This window comes from Argiope bruennichi, chromosome 6 (genome assembly GCF_947563725.1).
Source record: "Argiope bruennichi chromosome 6, qqArgBrue1.1, whole genome shotgun sequence".
In the NCBI taxonomy this organism is placed as follows: domain Eukaryota; kingdom Metazoa; phylum Arthropoda; class Arachnida; order Araneae; family Araneidae; genus Argiope; species Argiope bruennichi.
The window spans coordinates 40,492,733-40,511,827 of record NC_079156.1 but is presented as its reverse complement, the minus strand read 5'-3'; the positions used below and the strand labels follow the sequence as shown (position 1 = coordinate 40,511,827).

The window sequence follows — 19,095 nt, the reverse complement described above, 5'->3', positions numbered from 1 at the left end:
TCATGAACACCACGTGACCCCTGTGGGTCTCATCGGGACATCCATTTGCCATTGTCCCATTGGGGACACGTGATGTTCCAGAGGTAGACGTAGATTTTCAAATCCATAATTCAAAATTATATTTAATTAAACATCTTAGTTTCCCAATATTAACTATTTATAATTAAAAATCAGGACAAAGTAGGTTTAAGAATCAAAAATCAAGATAATATTGATCCAGAAAACAAAATTGACGCAGTTTTGGTCTATGTGGTCGAAAAATCGAAAACTGACAAGTTTAATTTACATTAAACATCTGATGCTGAATATAAACAGCATCTAAGTAGATACCCACAAATTAATTTGCTTCACGATCTCAGAGGCATAAAAAAAAACGTAACTCTGCATATCATCTAATGTTTCAAATAGTCTTGCACATTGTGTCGTCGGGTCCTTCTCTCCAGAGGACTCTGGAATCAAGCTGGTACAACGCACTTCACGAACCATAAAGAGTAAGAGCCGACTATTAAATTTAACAAAGAAATAACTTTTTCCATAAATTACAAAAAAGAAAAAAATCCCACTGAAATATAACTATGCTTAAACTTGTTACATGTCAAATATACAAATGCTAGTATATACAAAACATAAGCTATGATTTTGAAATTAAGCCATTCATATGCAGCCTTCTTCATATAACAAACAGAAAGTAACTAACCTACGCGAACACGCAAGCCCAGGTGTAATCGCGCAAAACCTCCAAACATCGCATCGAAAGCGAGATCCCAGCAATCAATTTACAGTCTTTTATATACTTTACGACCTGACAAATCAAACAACGAAGCATATTTCATAGGGTATGCGTAACACGCGAGTTCAACATTTACACACACGGATAATAAATATTCAAATCAAGTTCTTTAGCATCTAGAAGCGGCTTAGAAAGCAGGAATTGCAGCAAGCTCAAGAAAAATAAATATTGAACGTTCAGAAGAGAGTACACAAAAGCGCACGTGAATTGAAATTAACACGAGCATTGAGAACATGCAAGAGAATGTAGAAGAAATCTTTTACCAGTGATGCGAAGATCTGAGTAGCTTCTTTGGGACGCACTGCGTGTTTATAGATATCTGAAATAAAATGAAAGTCAATAAGAATTGAAGTTTTTCTTTTAAGTGAAATACAACAAACAAAATTCTAATAAAGCAAATAAAATAAAAAAGTAAAAATAAAGGAAACAGAAGCAAAAGTTTTTTTTATTTATTTGTACTTAAATTTTTATTCGTAAGAGAAAACTAATTTAGAATTAATCCTCTTAAGGAAACAAATTCTGTCCATTACAAACTCACAAATTCCAAAAAGAACAATTAAAACATTTGGAAGACTATTTTGCATTAAGAATCGTCAGCTTTACACTCAAAACCGACTGCTTAAATTATTCAGAAACAATTAAATCAACAAAATCGTCTGCTGAATTAAGAACTGTTTTTCCGCTTATCGGTTTCTTCGAAGGAAATCCCAAAAATGGCGTAATAGCATATATGGTAGACATTTTAAATTATATACTATATTAAAAAAACTCCAAACAATTTGAAATTGTCAGTTTTTATCGGTACACGATTCGTATAAACAAGCCAGCTATTAAGACTTTAACATTACGATTATAGTTTATGCTGAAGGTTCAATTTGATTCGCGTTTGATTTTATAAGTATAAACATACTATTCGGATCCTATGTTAATCAAATCATCTTTTGGTTTAAGCATCAATAAAAATTGTCACCTATTAAAAATCGGTGACAATTTACGAATATCTGATTCGAAGAATGAGCTACATGTTTTATGGGATATGTTTATAAAATTATCCATCTTCTCTTTAATTTCACGTATATCGATGTCCCTAAAAATCCCTAACAAAAGCTTTACATAGTAATTCCTGCGAATTAATACGACGCAGGAAATACGACGATATCCATGAATAAAAAAGAATAAAGTCGAGAGGGGGGGGGGGAAGGAATGGCCTATTACTTTCAACACGAATTCATTTTACAAGCTGTGTTGACGCCTAGGTACCGGAAAACCAAGTATGGGGAAAAAATTCAAAATTTTCACGCCCGAAAACTTCCCAAGAAAAAAAAAAATTGCACGCGACGGTTATACAGTAGCACGATTCAATCAAGGTCACCTTCAACGGCTTAAACGAACAGGTGAAAACATCTTTCCTGTTTTTACTAACAAATTATGCAGTCGGTTCACAAAAGAACCGTTAAAGTATTCATATACCATTTTTTTCTTCCAATAAAGAAGAGAATAATTCTAATACGGTCTTTAAGTAGAGCGGTGAACAATCAACCAGTGTTTGTGTCAGTCTGCATGTAAATCAGGTCAATGTATTTCTTAAGAAAACTGAAAATTACCAGAAGCCAGCGAAAGAAATAACTGTCAAAACAATAAGGCTCATTCTTTTTTCCACATTCGAAATTTGATCAGTCAATAGAAATTTCATGCACGAGTGGTTCAGAAAATATACAGTTTCAATTAGTAGTCTTTTAGCAGTTCAAATTCTATCATTTATGATTGCTGTTTTGTTTTCTAGAACACAATAGAAATTTTTTTTAGAACAATTTTCGTCTTTACACAAAAACATTCGGTTAAAAAAAATCGTTCAAATAACAGTGCAGTACTGCCAGGTTAATGCAAACACTATTTGCAATATCTTTCTATTCACGAGACAATCACATACGAAAATGGTAGGTGATAATTTCGAAATTCAATCCAGAACTTATGGATTTTAAAAAAAATTATAATGGTTAAAAAACAATCAATGAATTTAAAATTAAATCAGCAAATTTCAAACTAATAATATCACATGTCTCAACATCTTCTATACAAAAGATTACATAAATAAAGAAGTCAAAAAAATGCATCAATATATTTAAGGACAGACTATTTTTGTGAAACACAGCACTTAATATCGATACAAAAAAAATTAATCAATGTTTCCGTTCAACAAATTTTAACTGTCATCAATAAAGAATAAAAAAAATCCAACTTTTAAAATTTATCCATTTATTGCCTATATCAGAATCATTTTTCTGGCAATTTTAATTGCATTGCAAGAGCAATAACGTTAAGAACTAAATAAAAAAAAAAAAATCTTAAAATTTTCACAGCAAAAATAATTAACCACAGAAAGAAAAGGAAAAATATGAAAATAATGGTCAAAGATGATTTAATGAATAAACTTTCAAATACGTGGAAAGCTATTGCAATATAAATTGTAACATTCAGATAAATAGTTATAAATAAGGTAGAAATGCATTTAAAAAAATATATAAAGGAACATTTTTTTAAACACCAATAAATGAAGCACTGAATAATTACTTTAAAATTTAAAGTTATTTAATTGTAAGACATATGACTGCGATAAAAAATTAATTAGATCGAATTATTTTTTAATTAATATTCTTAACTTCTAAACAGTTTTTTTAATTTATATTTAGTTTGTGTTATTTTTTATAAAGAAGCATTCACTTACATATTTGCACAGCTTAGACGTTAATGTTATTTTATATCGTTAATTGCCATTTCCAAAAATTCAAAATTTTGTTAAATCTCAAAACACCCTAAAAATCAAATTTATATAACTTTCAAATATGGCATAATTCCTTCCTATATATTGTTTCTGCAGTTCCTTAACTGTTGAATTAAAAAGATTTTTTGTTTCAATTCTTATCAAGGAAAAAAAAAATACAGGGTGTTTATAAAGTCCCGGACCCATTTTGATGTTTAATAACTCATAAAATAATAAAGATAGATTTAAATTAATAACATAAATGGTTAAATAGACTCAAAAAGTTTCATGACCCTTGTCAATGAGCTTCCACGTGTGCCCCCTTCGTCGCACGGAGAATATCAAGTCGATAGTCAATTTCACGCCAGGTAGCGACAAGCATGTCGGCATCCACAGAGCCATTTGCGCACATTATGGCGCTTAACAATGCCAGAAACATGAAAGGATGCTTCATCGGAGAACATTATGTTCTTCAGAAAATCAGCAGCATCTTCTATCCTCCTTAGCATATCTGTTGCAAAGGCCATCCTCCTAGGTCTATCGTTCGGTTCCAAAACTTGAACAATTTGAACTTTGTATGCATGCAGTCTTAATTTTTTCTTAATAACCTTGTACACCGTCGAAATTGGCATATCCAATTCTGTTGCCGCTGATCTCACAGATATTCTAGGATTGTGTAAAAATGTCTCTCTGACACGCTCAACATCAAAATCACTTGTGCAAGGACGTCTGGAACGTTTCTTATCTTCGATACTTCCAATTTCTAGAAAATTCTTTTTCCACCGCAAGATGCTGTTTTTGGATGGAGGATCTTTTTGGTAAATTCTTCTGAAATTTCTCTGTGCTTGCACTATCGATTTCATTTCTATGAACCACCATAAAATCTGTGCTTTCTCTTGTGGTGTATGCATTCTCCTTAATATCCGCTCGAATAAAACATCACATACAAAAGTACTACATAGAACAAACACATCAAAAGTAAACATAACATTGCAATAGTTGATAAAAACAAAAGAGAAAAATGCAATTAATAAGCAGACAATATTTAGAAAAGTACAGATATTTAGACTGGAAAATGAAATTATCTGAAATTAACCACACGCGCAGACGATATTTACAAAAGTAAAAATATTCAAACTTGAAAAGGAAAATATATGAGTTATTCCATCAATAAATGTCATAAGTGTGTTTATATCTTTATTATTTTATGAGTTATTAAACATCAAAATGGGTCCGGGACTTTATAAACACCCTGTATATATATATATATATATATATATATATATATATATATATATATATATATATATATATATATATATATATATATTTAGAGAAATATAAGGTAGAAATGCAGTCAACTTCTTAGTTCAGAAGCTAAATAATATATTTAATTATTTAGTTTATTTCTCCAAAATTTTAAACAAATCCTAAGCTAGAAGGTTTTGGATTTTATACTTTTTTAGGGGAAGAAAGAAAAGCATTTAATTTTTTTACACCACCTTTGGCTTTTCACATGGTATTTTTGTTTCATACGGATTTCTTTTTCAATCTATTTTACACAAAAATTCATAAACATTTTATAGAATTTTTCGAAAAATTCATGCCAAACGTGGATACATACCTTAAATAATTATAATTGGGAACTAATCGATACCGAACAGATCAATAAATCGATATAGTGAGCCACTGATAAAATCAAAGTAAATTATTACCAGTAAATTAGTCTCAAGTCGGAAATACGGTTAAGTGGACTGTCAAAATAATTCACGCTTAATGGCGCCAATCAATCAAGGTAAAGCCTTCCGCAGCTGCATCGATAGCTGTTTCCTAAATTAACGACCGGTACATTCCAACACCAACTATCGGAAGTGGAAACTAATCAGACGCACATGGAAATAAGCACAGCTTGACACACAGGAAACTACAAAATCGGCTAATGGATCATCAAAAGAAGGAAACTACATATTTCCCCTAAAGTCACATGATTATCATCAATGAAATTCGTTCGCACATGCTAAAACAGAATGCTGATTTCCTGAAAAAGGGTATTCCCAATTGCCCTTGAGATGTGGAAAGGGAGAAATTGCTCTTTCTCCAACAAGAGGGAACGTTTGGAATGTTTTGACACTTCGTTATCGTAACGTCACATTCCATCTCTAATTTCAAGAGACAATGCCGGCTCAAATAACAGTTGGAAATGCAAGGTCAGTTTTCTCTGGTGGAGAAACGTATTCTTCTGTTGGGAAATTCTAATTACTCGCTTGTGTGAGATTGAATGACACATTGTTCGGATACAGATAACATCAATTTTATTTCTCAAGTGTCTATATAAATTAAAAATCTCTCATGATGGAAGATAGGAAAAATAGTTATTATAACTGATTAAATACTTTTGAATAAACAAACTTGTCCTTCAGATTTAAGAATGGTTTAACAGTTATGCAGTCAATTGTATTTGAAGTACAAGAACTATCATTAAAAGATTTATGAAATATGATTTAGAATTGTTTGAAGAAAATTTGCTGCTTGATTCTGAACATCAGAACTTCTTAAATTGTGGATTCCGCTCACCAAAGCATGAATTTAGGGTTAAAAAAAAAAAGGAAACTAGCACCCATCAGATCATTTATTTAAAAAAAAATTAAAGAAAGTAATTAAGATCATATTGATTCAATTCTATAATTATCGAAAATTTGCGTAATTTCAGTTAATCATATTTGGGGGGGGATAATGAAAATATTTAACAGAGGATAGGATTACACAATTATACAGAATCTTCGGGGAACTTTCACATTAAAGCATAGAATAACAAAAATTAATATTAAATAATGAAATAAGAAAGAATTTCATTAAATATTGAGCACTATTTTTCAAACGATGGATGGATGGATAGTGGGATTTAGTGGCGCAAGAGCCAAATTTGACTATACTGCGCCAGTCGTATGGTTAAAATATATAAGGTGGTTTTTATGCAAGGTTCTGTAGAATTAAAAACTGATTAAAAAATTGCAAGGTCATATCTACAAACATTGTAAAAATTGGTAACAAATTAAAATGTCAAATAAAATTGTAAAAGCCAATTTCTTTTAAAAATTTAAAAAGGTTTTTGTGGGGACGTTCCCCCACGAGCATTTGCATGTCCACTGTTGAAGTACAGAAAAACCGTAAACGATGATGATTAAAATTAGGACACTCTATTAAAAGATGAAGAACGGTTAAAATCACTTGGCATCTAGAGCAGAAAGGAGCTCGATCGCCGAATAAAAGGTGTTTATGTGTATAACGAGTATGACCAATGCGGAGTCTAGACAATTTGACGTCTAGCTCTCGCACTGGTAAACAAGGCCAGGATGAAATGATAGGTTTTATGACATAAAGTTTGTTATTGATATGATTATTCCATGATTCCTGCCAGAGTGAGTACAGACGACGTTGAAAAATATTTTTAGCATCACAGAACGGGATGTCTCGCTGTGCAAGCAAAGATGCACTCTTTGCTGCGTTATCCGCCTGCTCATTACCAGTGATTCCGACATGACTCGGAATCCAGCAAAATAATATCTTAAATTCCCTGTTTTTTAAAGTTCTTAGAAGATCAAGAATTTCCAGGGCAACCGGGTGAATCTGATTATTACAGTTGGAAAACATTGTCAATGAACTCATGCTGTCAGTATAGATACAAAATTTACGATCAGAGGAAAGGGAAATCCTCTGAAGAGCATAAAAGATGGCTAATAATTCAGCAGATAAAACAGATAGAGATGAATCTAGACGGTAACTAAATATGTCGGTATCAAAAACAATACCGCAACCAACATGGCCTTCTGATTTCGAACCATCCGTAAATATTTTTAAATAATCTGAATACTGACAGCGATGAGAATGAAACAGATTCTGGTAGACAATAGGGGCAGTACTCTGCTTCTCAAAACCAGAGAAGGGATTTAAAAATGAAAACTGAGGAATATTCCAGGGAGGAAAGGAAAATGGATCGGAAGTCTGGATTACCTTATCATGAAGTCCATAATCACGAAGGAGCAGTTTAACTCTCTCGCAGAATGGAAGTGCGTGAGAGCGACGAGCATTATAAAGTCTCCGAAGACTAACTGGAAATATCAAAGAACACACCGGATGCTTCGGAACAGACAGTGCTCGAAGATAATATTGGGCAGATAATTTTTCACGCCGTAAACTTAGTGGTAGATGATGGCAGAGAACATACAGACTATTCACAGGCGAGGTGCGAAATGCTCCTAAGCTAATTCTCAAAGCAGAATGATGTATGGTATCAAGTCTACGTAAAACCGTAGGACGAGCAGAGCCATACACCATACTTCCGTAATCTATACGGGATAAAGTCACTGCCTGATAAATTCTGAGCAAAGAAGTTCGATCTGCTCCCCAAGTGGTTCTGGACAGTACCTTGAGAATATTTAATGACCTATCACACCTCTTCCGCAAATGTAGGACATGCGGAAGGAAAGTGAGCTTACGGTCAAATATTATCCCCAAAAACTTTATTTCATTTACCACAGGGATGGTAGCATTACGAATCTGAACTTTGGGATCTAAATGAATACCCCGTTTCCTACAAAAATGGACGCATCTACTTTTCTCTGGAGAAATCGTATGTCCATTTTCATTGCACCAATTTACAAGTTTGTTTACAGCAACCTGCAGTTGTCGCTCTATCAGGTGCATATTGCTCCCTTGGCAAGAGATCTGGAGATCATCCACGTATAATGTGCCTTGAATAGATGGAGGTAAAACATTAATTATTTGGCTAAAATGGACAATAAAAAGAGTAACACTAAGAATGCTACCCTGCGGGACACCTTCAGTTTGAATAAAATCATTTGAATAGACGTTACCCATGCGAACTTTAAACGTTCGACAAGATAAAAAGTTTTTTAAAAATATCGGTAAATTTCCTCTAAAGCCATAGTTAAAAAGCGTTGAGAGTATGCCGTGACGCCACGTACGGTCGTACGCTTTCTCTATATCGAAAAAAATAGATACAAGGTGATTTCTCTTCACAAATGCATTGCGGATTTGCGTTTCCAGAAGGACGAGGTTGTCAACAGTTGACCGTCCTCTACGGAAACCACTCTGTAACTGAGAGATACATCCTTGTTTTTCTAATTCAAAAATCAGACGAGAATTGACCATACGTTCTAAGGTTTTACAGAGACAGCTCGTCAAAGCTATTGGTCGGTAGTTCAGAGTATTGGATGGTTCTTTGCCAGGTTTTAGGATTGGGATAACAATAGCTTCGCGCCATTGAGAAGGGTACTTCTGCTCGATCCAGATTCTGTTAAATAACAACAACAGGTTGGAAAGGGAAGTGTTACTCAAATGACGGAGCATATTGTATGTAATCCCATCTGGCCCTGGACTGGTGTCATGAGATTTAGATAAGGCCTTTTCGAGTTCAAACATTTTAAATTTACAGTTATATGAATACTTGCGATGGTCATTAAAAAGCAGAGGCAACTGTTCCGCGGGATTCTTAATCGCCAGAAACTCCGGACTATAAGATTCTATTGCGGAAACTTGTGCAAATGCTTGGCCCAGGATATTGGCTACTTCTAATGGAGCCGAATGTATCCCACTTCCTGTATTTAAAACAGGAATGGAAGATTCACAATAAATACCATTCGCAGCCTTTACTTTTTTCCACAACTGTTTGCTGGAGGTCGATGATGTAATGGACGATACAAATTTAATCCAGGAGTCCCTCTGACTCTGACGACGAACGCGACGAGCTAGCGCTTTGGCTCTTTTAAAAGCAATGAGATTTTCAGTTGTCGGGTACCTCCGAAAGATGTTCCATAATTTTTTTTGCTGCTTGTGGCTGTCGCGACAAGCCTCATTCCACCACGGCCTGCGAAATTTTCTGAGACGTGGGGAGGTCTTTGGAATGGTGGCATTTGCGGCGTTTAATATGGCGTCAATAACAAGTTGCATTGCTTCCGTGATATCATAAGTACTGATCATGGTCTCAGTTATATCTGCCAATTGCGTGAAAGTATCCCAGTCTGCCCGCTGGAATAGAAAACGCGGAGGACGGAGAGTCGCACCGCCGCTATCAGCATGGGAGACAATAATAGGGAAATGATCACTATTATGTAAATCTTTGCTAACTGCAAAGTTCAACACCGGCAAAAGTTCAGGAGAACACATGGCTAGATCAAGGCTATGGAAGCTACGTGTGGGTTCATGGAAGTACGTCTTCTCTTCATTATTGAGCAAACAGAGACAATTATTAGAAATAAACTGTTCTATCTGTTGCCCACGAGAATTTGTATTCTCCGAACCCCACAACGTACTATGGCCGTTAAAATCGCCAAAAATAATAAATGGTGCAGGCAGTTGGTCCACAAGTTTATCAAGATCTTGTTGACGAATGACATCATGAGGCGGTAAGTAAATGCAGCAGACTGTGACCAAAATTCGAGTATGAACTTGAACAGCCACAGCCTGCAGAGAAGTATGTAATAGGAGAGGTGTGCTCGGATATAAATTCGACGTGAAAATACAAACTCCACCAGAAGGATGAGATGCTGTTTCTGCATCTTTACGAGTACAGTTATAACCGCGTATTTTGATGGGGATACTAGGTGTCAAGAATGTCTCCTGAACACCAAAACAGATAGGATGAAAGTTGTTAAGGATGGTCTTGATGTCATTTAATTTGGACCGAAGGCCACGACAATTCCATGAAACGAAGGTACCCATTACGAAACTTTTGCTTCAAGTGAAGGATTGGAAACAGTGTTGGGAAGTTGCGAAATATCGCAACTCATTTTAAGTTCATCCTCTTCTTCAGATGGATGAAGTGCGATTAGGTCAGCACTTTTGGATGTGCCACCAAAAATGGATGTTAGGTCTTTGTGGACTGCACCTTGATTTGCAAGTCCCAAAGCAACCGAATTGCGCAAGGTTGATTTTCTGAGTTTTGTTCTAATTTCCTGTGGAGAAAGACCACGTTTTGAAAGTTGTAATTTTAAATGCTTTCCAGATTTTGATTTGTTTATTTTAGGTTTATCAGGTTTCAATAATTCAATTTCATTGTTTGTGGAATGCTCTGTTTCTGAATCACTTGACTTTTCAAGTGTTTTTGTGTGGGTAACAGATTTAACACAATTTGGACAAGAACAATTTACACAAAACTGTTTCTGTACCACAGAAGCATAAGTTAAACCAGGCGTAGGTGTTTGAGCTAGAATTTTACGTCTAGCTTCAGGATAAGTTATACTTTCTTTGAATTTGAGAGTGGTTATTTGTTTCTCGAGTGTCCAACGTTTGCAAAGTCTCGAATAGGAAGCATGATCTTCACCACAATTGACGCACTTTTCTGGCGCAGTGCACTCCTGGCTTTCATGACCTTTTTCAGCACATCGGGCACAAGTTACTGTCCCGCGGCAATTAGCTTTGGAGTGACCGAAACGTTGGCATTGGAAACATCTCAAGGGATTAGGAATATAGGCTCGAACAGGTAATTTCAGGTAGCCGGCATATACAAATTCAGGCAGTTTAGGTGAATGAAATGTGAGGATGAGGTGTTTCGTATTAATGAGTTGCCCATCCCGCCGAATGGTTATGCGGCGTACATGAGTTACTCCTTGCTGCTGAAATCCTTTAGATATTTCTTCAAGAGAAACATTGTACAGCTCTCCACAGGTTATGACGCCTTTCGAGTAATTTAAGGAAGAGTGAGGGGAAACAGTAACAGGTATTGTAGCTAAGGCTTTTAGTTTGGTTACTTGCTGGGCTTGCTTCTTAGAATTAACTTCTATGAGCAAGTCACCAGAACGCATTTTGCGTATACCTGCAACATCACCGACGGTTGCTACTATGGCTTTTTGCACAAGAAATGGTGATACAGAGTGAAAAGTATCTTTAGATTCAGAAACTCTTTTTATGATGAAAAATGTGTCAAAATGTGAAATGGTTTGGATTTGATTTGGTAACATTTGACGCCCACTGAAGGGAGAACGGTTTTTTTTGCCCATACGATATTGATGGGGCTTCGGGCCCCGACGGCACCACCCACCATGGAGTCCAACAAGGGAAGGCAGCCACCGGCTCTGGCCATTCCCAGCCTCGGCGCTTACCCTAGCGCTAGCCGGAACCTATACGCTCGGAGTTACCCCCGGGGACAGTGACCACCCTTAACGCCAAGCCCAAGGAGTAACCCCTTCGCTTGATCCCTAGCAGACTAGTAACTCAGGTTGCTAGCTACCGGCCGATTGATACACCGGGGACCACAGTGCACCGCCCGTCTAATGGGTCGCCACGCACGGCAAACACGTGGGGGTATTTGCTGCCCATGAGAAGCAGGAAGCAAACAGGGCGGCGACAGCTTCTCATGGAGAGCTCCCTCGCCTACCCTCGAGGGAAAGAAGAATAAAGGAGACAGCAGAAGGCGCAGTGTAGAGTAAACATAAAGGGAGTAAAGATCCCTGGGAACCTCGGGATTGGGACACCCGTACTCACCTATAGTAGGTGAGCCCCTGAGGGGTATTTTTCAAACGAATTGAATAATCAGAAAGTATATAATATAATTTTAATTCGGATATATAAAAGCAGCTAGAACAAACATAGCTAAAATGCAAGAACACCTATCTGATTTAAACTTTCAAATTAGAATAAGCGCCGTCTGTTATTCTCCAGTTTTGAAATATTAACATCCCAGATTTACATTAATTAAAATTATTTTCGATTAAATTAATAAATTCTGGAAATAAATTTCAATAAAAGGGGGAAAATTAAAATTTCAAAATCTAATGCAACTGTGAAAGACAAAATATATTTGTAATTTAAAATAGAACAACGGGAATAGTTTAAAATGAATAAAGAAATCAGTCAAATTGATAGTTACTATAAAACCAATTTTCAGAGAACAAAAGCTTCTAAACCAAACATTATCTACCCATCAGCGGTAAATAACGGTAGATGCATATTTTTCATCGTCCCTTTATCATACTCGGCTGACGAAAGTGAAATATAAATTCAATATTTTACCTCTTCGCTGGTTCTAGCCCTATCCTAGCTATAGAAGTCAAGAGATTATACTTTATTCCTCTAGAATTTCGTTGCCAAAACATTAGCTAGAAATCATGACAACGTAATCTTTTTGATTGGAGCTTCCGATATTACCAAGCAAGAATTATGTCTAAAAGATTCTGATTTTAAGTATCAAAAGTTAAACAATGATTAACTAAAATTTTCATTTTTATTTTTTTATTTATTTTGTAATGTTAATTTTCCGACCTCTAAGAATCCACTGGTAAAGGGGGAAAAGAACTTTATTAACTAAGCAGATGCAAGTGACAAAACCTAATGCTTCTCAGCTATATATGGAAATTACAAAACAAAAAGCTTCCACAAAAATTCGTCTAACTTTTGCCGATGTCATCAGATGGACATGACTCACTGCATGTATTGACATTAGAAGACGGATGCGGGTCAGCTGTCGTCCAGACGCAACAAAAGAAATGCGAATCGATCTTGAGGAAGCGAAAATAAGAAGTTGTCTGAAACTTCTCAGACATCCTAACACTATCAATGTCACCCGTCGGACTCGAAAATCAATAGAGTAGAAAAGAGAGGCGATCAATCATTTCATTCCAATCCAGACGGACCTAGTTATGTACCATTATTGACAATTCTTTCATTTTTGTAAAAGCAGAAACGATTTCAAAATAGATTTAAAGAATAAGTTCACAAAATTAGATATTAAAAGTAGCAATCCAACTTAGCACAAAAGCGGTAGTTCTAATATGCCATAAATTTAACTTTTCAACTAACGTACGTAAAAAAAAAAAAAAAAAAAGCCGTTTTAAAAGGAAGAACATTTTTCATGGTTCTAAATATGCATGAAAAAAAATAATAAACAGTAGGATTAAGTAGCGATAGGGAACAAATCTAATTCAATATATTCGTATAGAAAGATAATGTTTTGCATCTTTTTTAATTTTACTTCTAAAATATTTAAGAAAATTGTACAAACTATTGTTTTTGAGCTCGGAATTGGGATCTATCTCCCAGTTAAGATTTCTCGGTTCCCTTTATCAAAAAGTTCCAATTAGAGACGCGATTTATAAAATAAGATTTAGATTAGAGATTAGATTTAAAAATTAGAATGCAAAAGTATAAAATTTGAACTACTGCTACTACTTTATCATATAGATATGTGATTATCTTATAAATTCAAGGTATCTAAAGTCATTTATGCTTCATACAATTAATGCAACTCCATGTTTAAATACTTCTATGCTGTAATTATAAAACTGTATTATGCTGTATCTAATACTGTAATTATAAAACAATTTCCAACAGACGAATTGTATTAAACTTAAAAACAAGTCTGGCAAATTACTTAAATATTCTTAATACCTCCTTTCAATTGTACAGAATTTTAAATTTCGCTATCATGAAGTTGGGCATTTATTAAATGAAATATTTTATTAGATTTTTTAAAAATTGCAAGAAAGTATATATGTTTACATCCAATACTAAAAATAAGTTAAATAGCCAACTTTGCCCTTCTTCCGCTACAACATGTACAGCTCTTCGCTAAAATAACTACTCGTTTTAACTTTTCCATCGCTATCATTTCTATATTTTTCGTCATCCATCAAAGCATTCTACAAGTAAAGAAATGTACTAACAAAAACATCACTTATGTACCTGAACCCAACATCTAAAAACCACCCAAAACATAGCATAAAACCGCCAATTATGTTCACTGACAACAGAAACTACAACCCCACACACACAACAGCACTTCCAAAGAAAAAGAACCCCTCTTTTTTCGTAATAAATTAACCGCCCCGTGTCAGCAACCATCCATCACATGCCATTAAAAGTCAAGATCTCCCCTCAAAAGAAGTTGATGGGAGGTGCCATCAGAGAATCCTATTCCGGATGGAGTATGGGGGACGGAGTAGTTTGTCACCGAGTGATTTGTCATGTCCAGATAGGATTCGCCTATAAAGCTATAGAAGGCAACAAGACATACCGGTTCTACACCCGCTGTGTCATGATTCACAAAGGCCTTCGGTCTGGACATAAACGATGCGGACAGAATTGGAAACTCAGTTTGGTACAGGTGAAAACCGTATGTAGGCGAGGCTTGTGAGTGAGAAGTTTACGACTGCTTATTTACCCACCAGATGTGTAACTTTTAAAGGAGGAAAGAAAGTGTTAGTCATTTTCTGTGATGACTGTTATTCACACTTTGTTATAAAGATGAGTAAATTTGAGCGTATGTAGCCCATAAACTACGATGGGTCAAGAGGTTCTAATGAAGCAATAGTTTCGCGATATATAGTTACTAAATATGCCATGTTACAAGTATAAATGTTAAATGCACACTGATGATGAGATAATTATTCAAATAAATTGTGAGTAACAAGTTGCATTTAATATAGTATTAGTCATTTATACAAGATTCTAAAAAAACGCCATTTCATTATTTAAAAATGTTACAATATTATATGGAGTTTTGTTTTCTATACAAAAAATTGAACAATTCGAACATGAACAAACTGATTTCCGTGAAAAATAAGAGTTAATTTATTTGTGGTGAATAATTTTATTTTAAATATAACTGCTAAAAGCTATGTTTTTTTAAAATTATGTACCACAAATAATTGCAAATATTCTAATATAATCCGTAATAACTTCTGACAAGACAAAGGATTATTTCGTTAACGCTTAAGAAAATCTGTACTTAACAGAATATTCACTCGCTCGTTGCTTATACGTTTCTCCTTTTAATTATTTATAAGGAACTAGCAGAAACTAAGTATAATGTTTAATTTATTGTATTTACAAATATAAATCCGAGTATGTTTTTGCAATTCACTTTAAAGTTTTAAAGGTACATAGTTGAGAATTTTTTATTAACATGGCATATACGCACATTACATATTTAGCATTTACATTACATAGCACAATTTCTAGAATAATATGTTTTTAAAAATATTGCCTAATGTAACTGACAACTCACCGGATTTTCGTTCTCATCATTCGCCCTATATCATTTAAATTCCGGAATTAAAATTAAGAACAATGAAACATTTTACTTCTCTTTTTATAGGATAATTTAGAATTAAATATGAATCATTATGAATAGTATTCTTAATCTAACGTCCTTCAATGAATCAACAAGTACTAACCATGAAGGCATTTAATTTGGATGCCTTCTAGTACGGAAGGCATCTACAGTAAATGAGCGAAAATATTATGAAACGAAAATATTCCATATCTTCTCCATTATAAACGATATGGCAATTTTCTCATCTATCATCCATGAAAAATTCTAAAATCACGTAAGTAGAAATTGAAGAACGGAGATAGAATTGTTTAACTGTTGCCCATATTATAAATTAATATGTTTTAAAGAATAAAATAATAAATCATTTTAAACTAAAATACGGCAAATATATTAAAAAATTCAGAAAATAAGACCCATTAGGCGTAAAAAATAAAACTACCCTCAAATCCTAAACCATCTCTTAAGATACTATACATCATTGTAAATAATTAGAATTCAATACAAGCTTAAAAAGATAGTCATAATTCTACAAATATTATAGCCGGAATATTTATGGAAATAATTTTCCATTATTATAGCAACTTTAGGCTAATATTTAAGAATTTATTTACATTTTAATTTTAAAACATTAAAATGCAGAATTATCAAACACAGCAAAAAAAAATAATCTCCATTAGATATTGCATAATAACAAAAGTAAAACTTCAAATTAAAAAAAAAATGAATTCAAACCAAAAATAAATGTTTTAAGAATTTCACATTTCATAAAGTTTTAAATAATAATAATTATTAAAACGTTTAAAAAAATTCTTCAAGCATAAGAATATAATTAATTAATCAACTAAAGTCAATATCAGTAATTGAGAGAAACAGTAACTAACGTTGGTAAGAAGAATCTCACAAAAGTAGAACCGAACATACCTGTTAAAAATGTAGCAAATAATTTAAAATTCTTAAAACCTTATGGCAGTGAAAAATTTGAATTTAAATATTCCTCAAAATCAAAACTTCATATAACAAGCACTTACTTAGGTTTCTGATAAATGCCACACTAAGGAAGAAAAAACTCGCACGATTTTAATTCCAATAGTTCTAAAAGACACGTTCGAATCTTGACAGATAAACACCAGTGCACTGAATGAAATCGTTCTGCAAAATCTTGTCCCCCACGTGAAATGGATCTGCAACTTGCAGCGCCACCTCTCTGCTATGCGGCGGAATGAGGAAGCTCTCTGACGTAGGGGACCCTGTAAGGGTTACTGCACTGCTCGGAAAGTGTAATATTAGTGACCTATATCGGATATTCCACCTTTTAACCAAGGGTGGTTATTTCTTGATCGAATGAAATCAAAGCGGATCTTCGCATGCTTTTGAAATAGATGTTCCATTCTGATTGTCTTGAATAGAATTTCAAAAAAAAAAAAATGTTTTCGAATAAAATGAAGTTGAATTGAAAGAAAAGAAAAAAATTATCAGATTTGATATTAATAGTCCAAAAAAAATATGAACAGTAAAAATATTTTTTTGATCTAAAATGCAGTTATAATCTAAAGAAATAACCATGATTTTTTTTTCTGTTCATTTTAACAATCTGAATTTAATATTCATAAAGAAAAAATATACAAACTTACTAATCATAAAATGCTAACGCCTATAAATCTTACAAATCTCGCGAAGTTATTATCTGTCATTCCTTTTCACATCATTTGGTCTGTGGTATATATTCTTTTTGTAAAATCAGATAAAATTGTCTTGCATTTTTAGGAGTCTTGTACTCTTGAGATGTTTCCAGAGATGTTCCAAATGTACTGAATTTGAAGAACGGGTTTGAGCTCCTAAACATATAATTATGCATCTAATTATGATTTGGATTTCAAAAGGTCAAATACGTGAAGCTTATATAACGAATCTTCGCAGATTTTGATTTTATTGCATGAGATTCTTGCTTTTTATTTCAGATAACAAAAACATCAATAAAATCATAAACAAGACTAGAAAATAATAGGATATTAATGATTATTTTGGAATAAAATTAGTGTGTGATAAAAAATGGTATGAATTTGGATTGGAAGCCCCTATCCTATCCCATTTGACAAAATTTAGTTTCTTTATATATAGTTATTAAATTCAATTATGGATTTAAATGAATTAAAATATTGTATCTATAAAAACCATAATGTAATGCATTTTTTCATTTTCGTGAAAACCTTAATGATGGTGATAAGAAACACAGAACATAATAAATTAGTTTTAAATTTGTTCTATCTATTTATTAAAATCTTGGAACAACAGTTTGTTTATTTTATCTAATGAAACGGTTTAATAAACTTAACATAAAAATTCGCTTGAGCTAAATTATATTTACAAATTATTCATACTTTGCAATATATTTATTGTTCTTTTAATATTATTTCTAAATTATTTTATAATGATCTCTGAATATTATTTGTTCTAGCTCAGTTTCGAAAATATTCAGCAATTGAAAATCTATGTCCTAACAATGTATTTAATTCTGCCTCGTTATTTTTGTTAGAAATAAATATTTTGATTATTTTCTTCGTTTTAAATTTAATAAAATCGTTTGCAAGAAAAAAAATGTTTGTCAACGGAAAATAAAGCTTACAAGATTAAATGTCATCGATCGATATTAATATAAGGAAAAGTTTAAAACAATAGTTAAACTCGAGAGTTTTTAAACAATTTTATGAATATTAGTTTGAAAATGTAATTCATTAATCAATTATTAATTTTCAAATTATTACTGAGTTATTATCTTCAATATCATTCTCTTTTGAACATTTTTAACTGATTGTATTTCAGCTTAGTTTGAAAAAGCCTTTATTTTATTTATTTTTTTTTAGCCAAGGCTTTAAAAACTTTTTTTCAATCTCAACTTCATTTTCAAATTAGGAAGCGAGTAAAAAATTAAAGCAAATTCTTAATAATTCAATTTCAAACAACTTTTCAGCAAATTTTAATGAAACATTTAAATATAAATACATTATCATAAATAATTTTGCTTAAAATAGAATTAATAGATTCTGAAAATAGAAGATACGGTGCAAGTTTTAATTATGTCACTTGGGTATTTAATTCACATTTTAAATAGCCATGATTCAAAGCAATATCTTGATAAATTAGTAGCAAAACAGCTAATGATGAACTTCAAATTTTATTTGAAAAAGGTGAAAAAAAAAACCTTCAAAATTTAAGTGATTATAAACTAGTTATCGGAATGAAATACAGTTCGAGTATTTAATTCCGTTTTTACTTTCGCATATAATAAATCGTCAAAAAATTCGAACTCCCAGATTTTGCCGAATCGCCAGGTTTCGAACCTCTTTGTGTTCGAAAACCATATTTCTGTAATTATGTCTGTCTATGAACACGATTACTCAAGAATGCTTCGAGCTAGATAAATGGAATTTGGTATGTAACCTTTGATCTAACCCTATAAAATTTTGAAAGAAATCC

At 33.2% G+C, this 19,095-nt stretch overlaps 2 protein-coding genes across 3 annotated transcripts in view; both read right to left on the bottom strand.

Annotated features, from left to right (window-relative positions):
- LOC129971179 (CD109 antigen-like) overlaps window positions 1-16,799 on the bottom strand; it is an 80,697-nt gene extending 63,898 nt beyond the window's left edge. The window contains exons 1-2 of one of the 2 annotated variants that reach the window (XM_056084716.1): window positions 16,650-16,799; window positions 1,054-1,109 (exon numbers count right to left, since the gene is read on the bottom strand). The gene's annotated coding sequence lies outside the window, so the exon portion shown is untranslated. Of the gene's footprint in view, window positions 1-1,053; window positions 1,110-5,175; window positions 5,194-16,649 lie in introns of those variants that run through there. The other variant, XM_056084717.1, reaches the window with a different exon arrangement.
- Window positions 10,292-11,374, bottom strand: LOC129971724 (uncharacterized). Its single transcript, XM_056085701.1, has 2 exons — window positions 10,739-11,374; window positions 10,292-10,525 (listed from the first exon to the last, which is right to left on the bottom strand). Exons 1-2 carry the CDS (start codon window positions 11,372-11,374, stop codon window positions 10,292-10,294), a joined length of 870 nt encoding a protein of 289 aa, XP_055941676.1.
- Window positions 16,800-19,095: the final 2,296 nt, after the last annotated feature.

Excerpts from the sequence above, each read along its gene's own strand:
- LOC129971724 (XM_056085701.1), bottom strand. The coding sequence starts at position 11,374 with ATGCGTTCTGGTGACTTGCTCATAGAAGTTAATTCTAAGAAGCAAGCC. Across the intron at positions 10,526-10,738 it reads GTTTAACTTATGCTTCTGTG|GAAATTAGAACAAAACTCAG; the intron begins GTACAGAAACAG and ends CTTTCTCCACAG.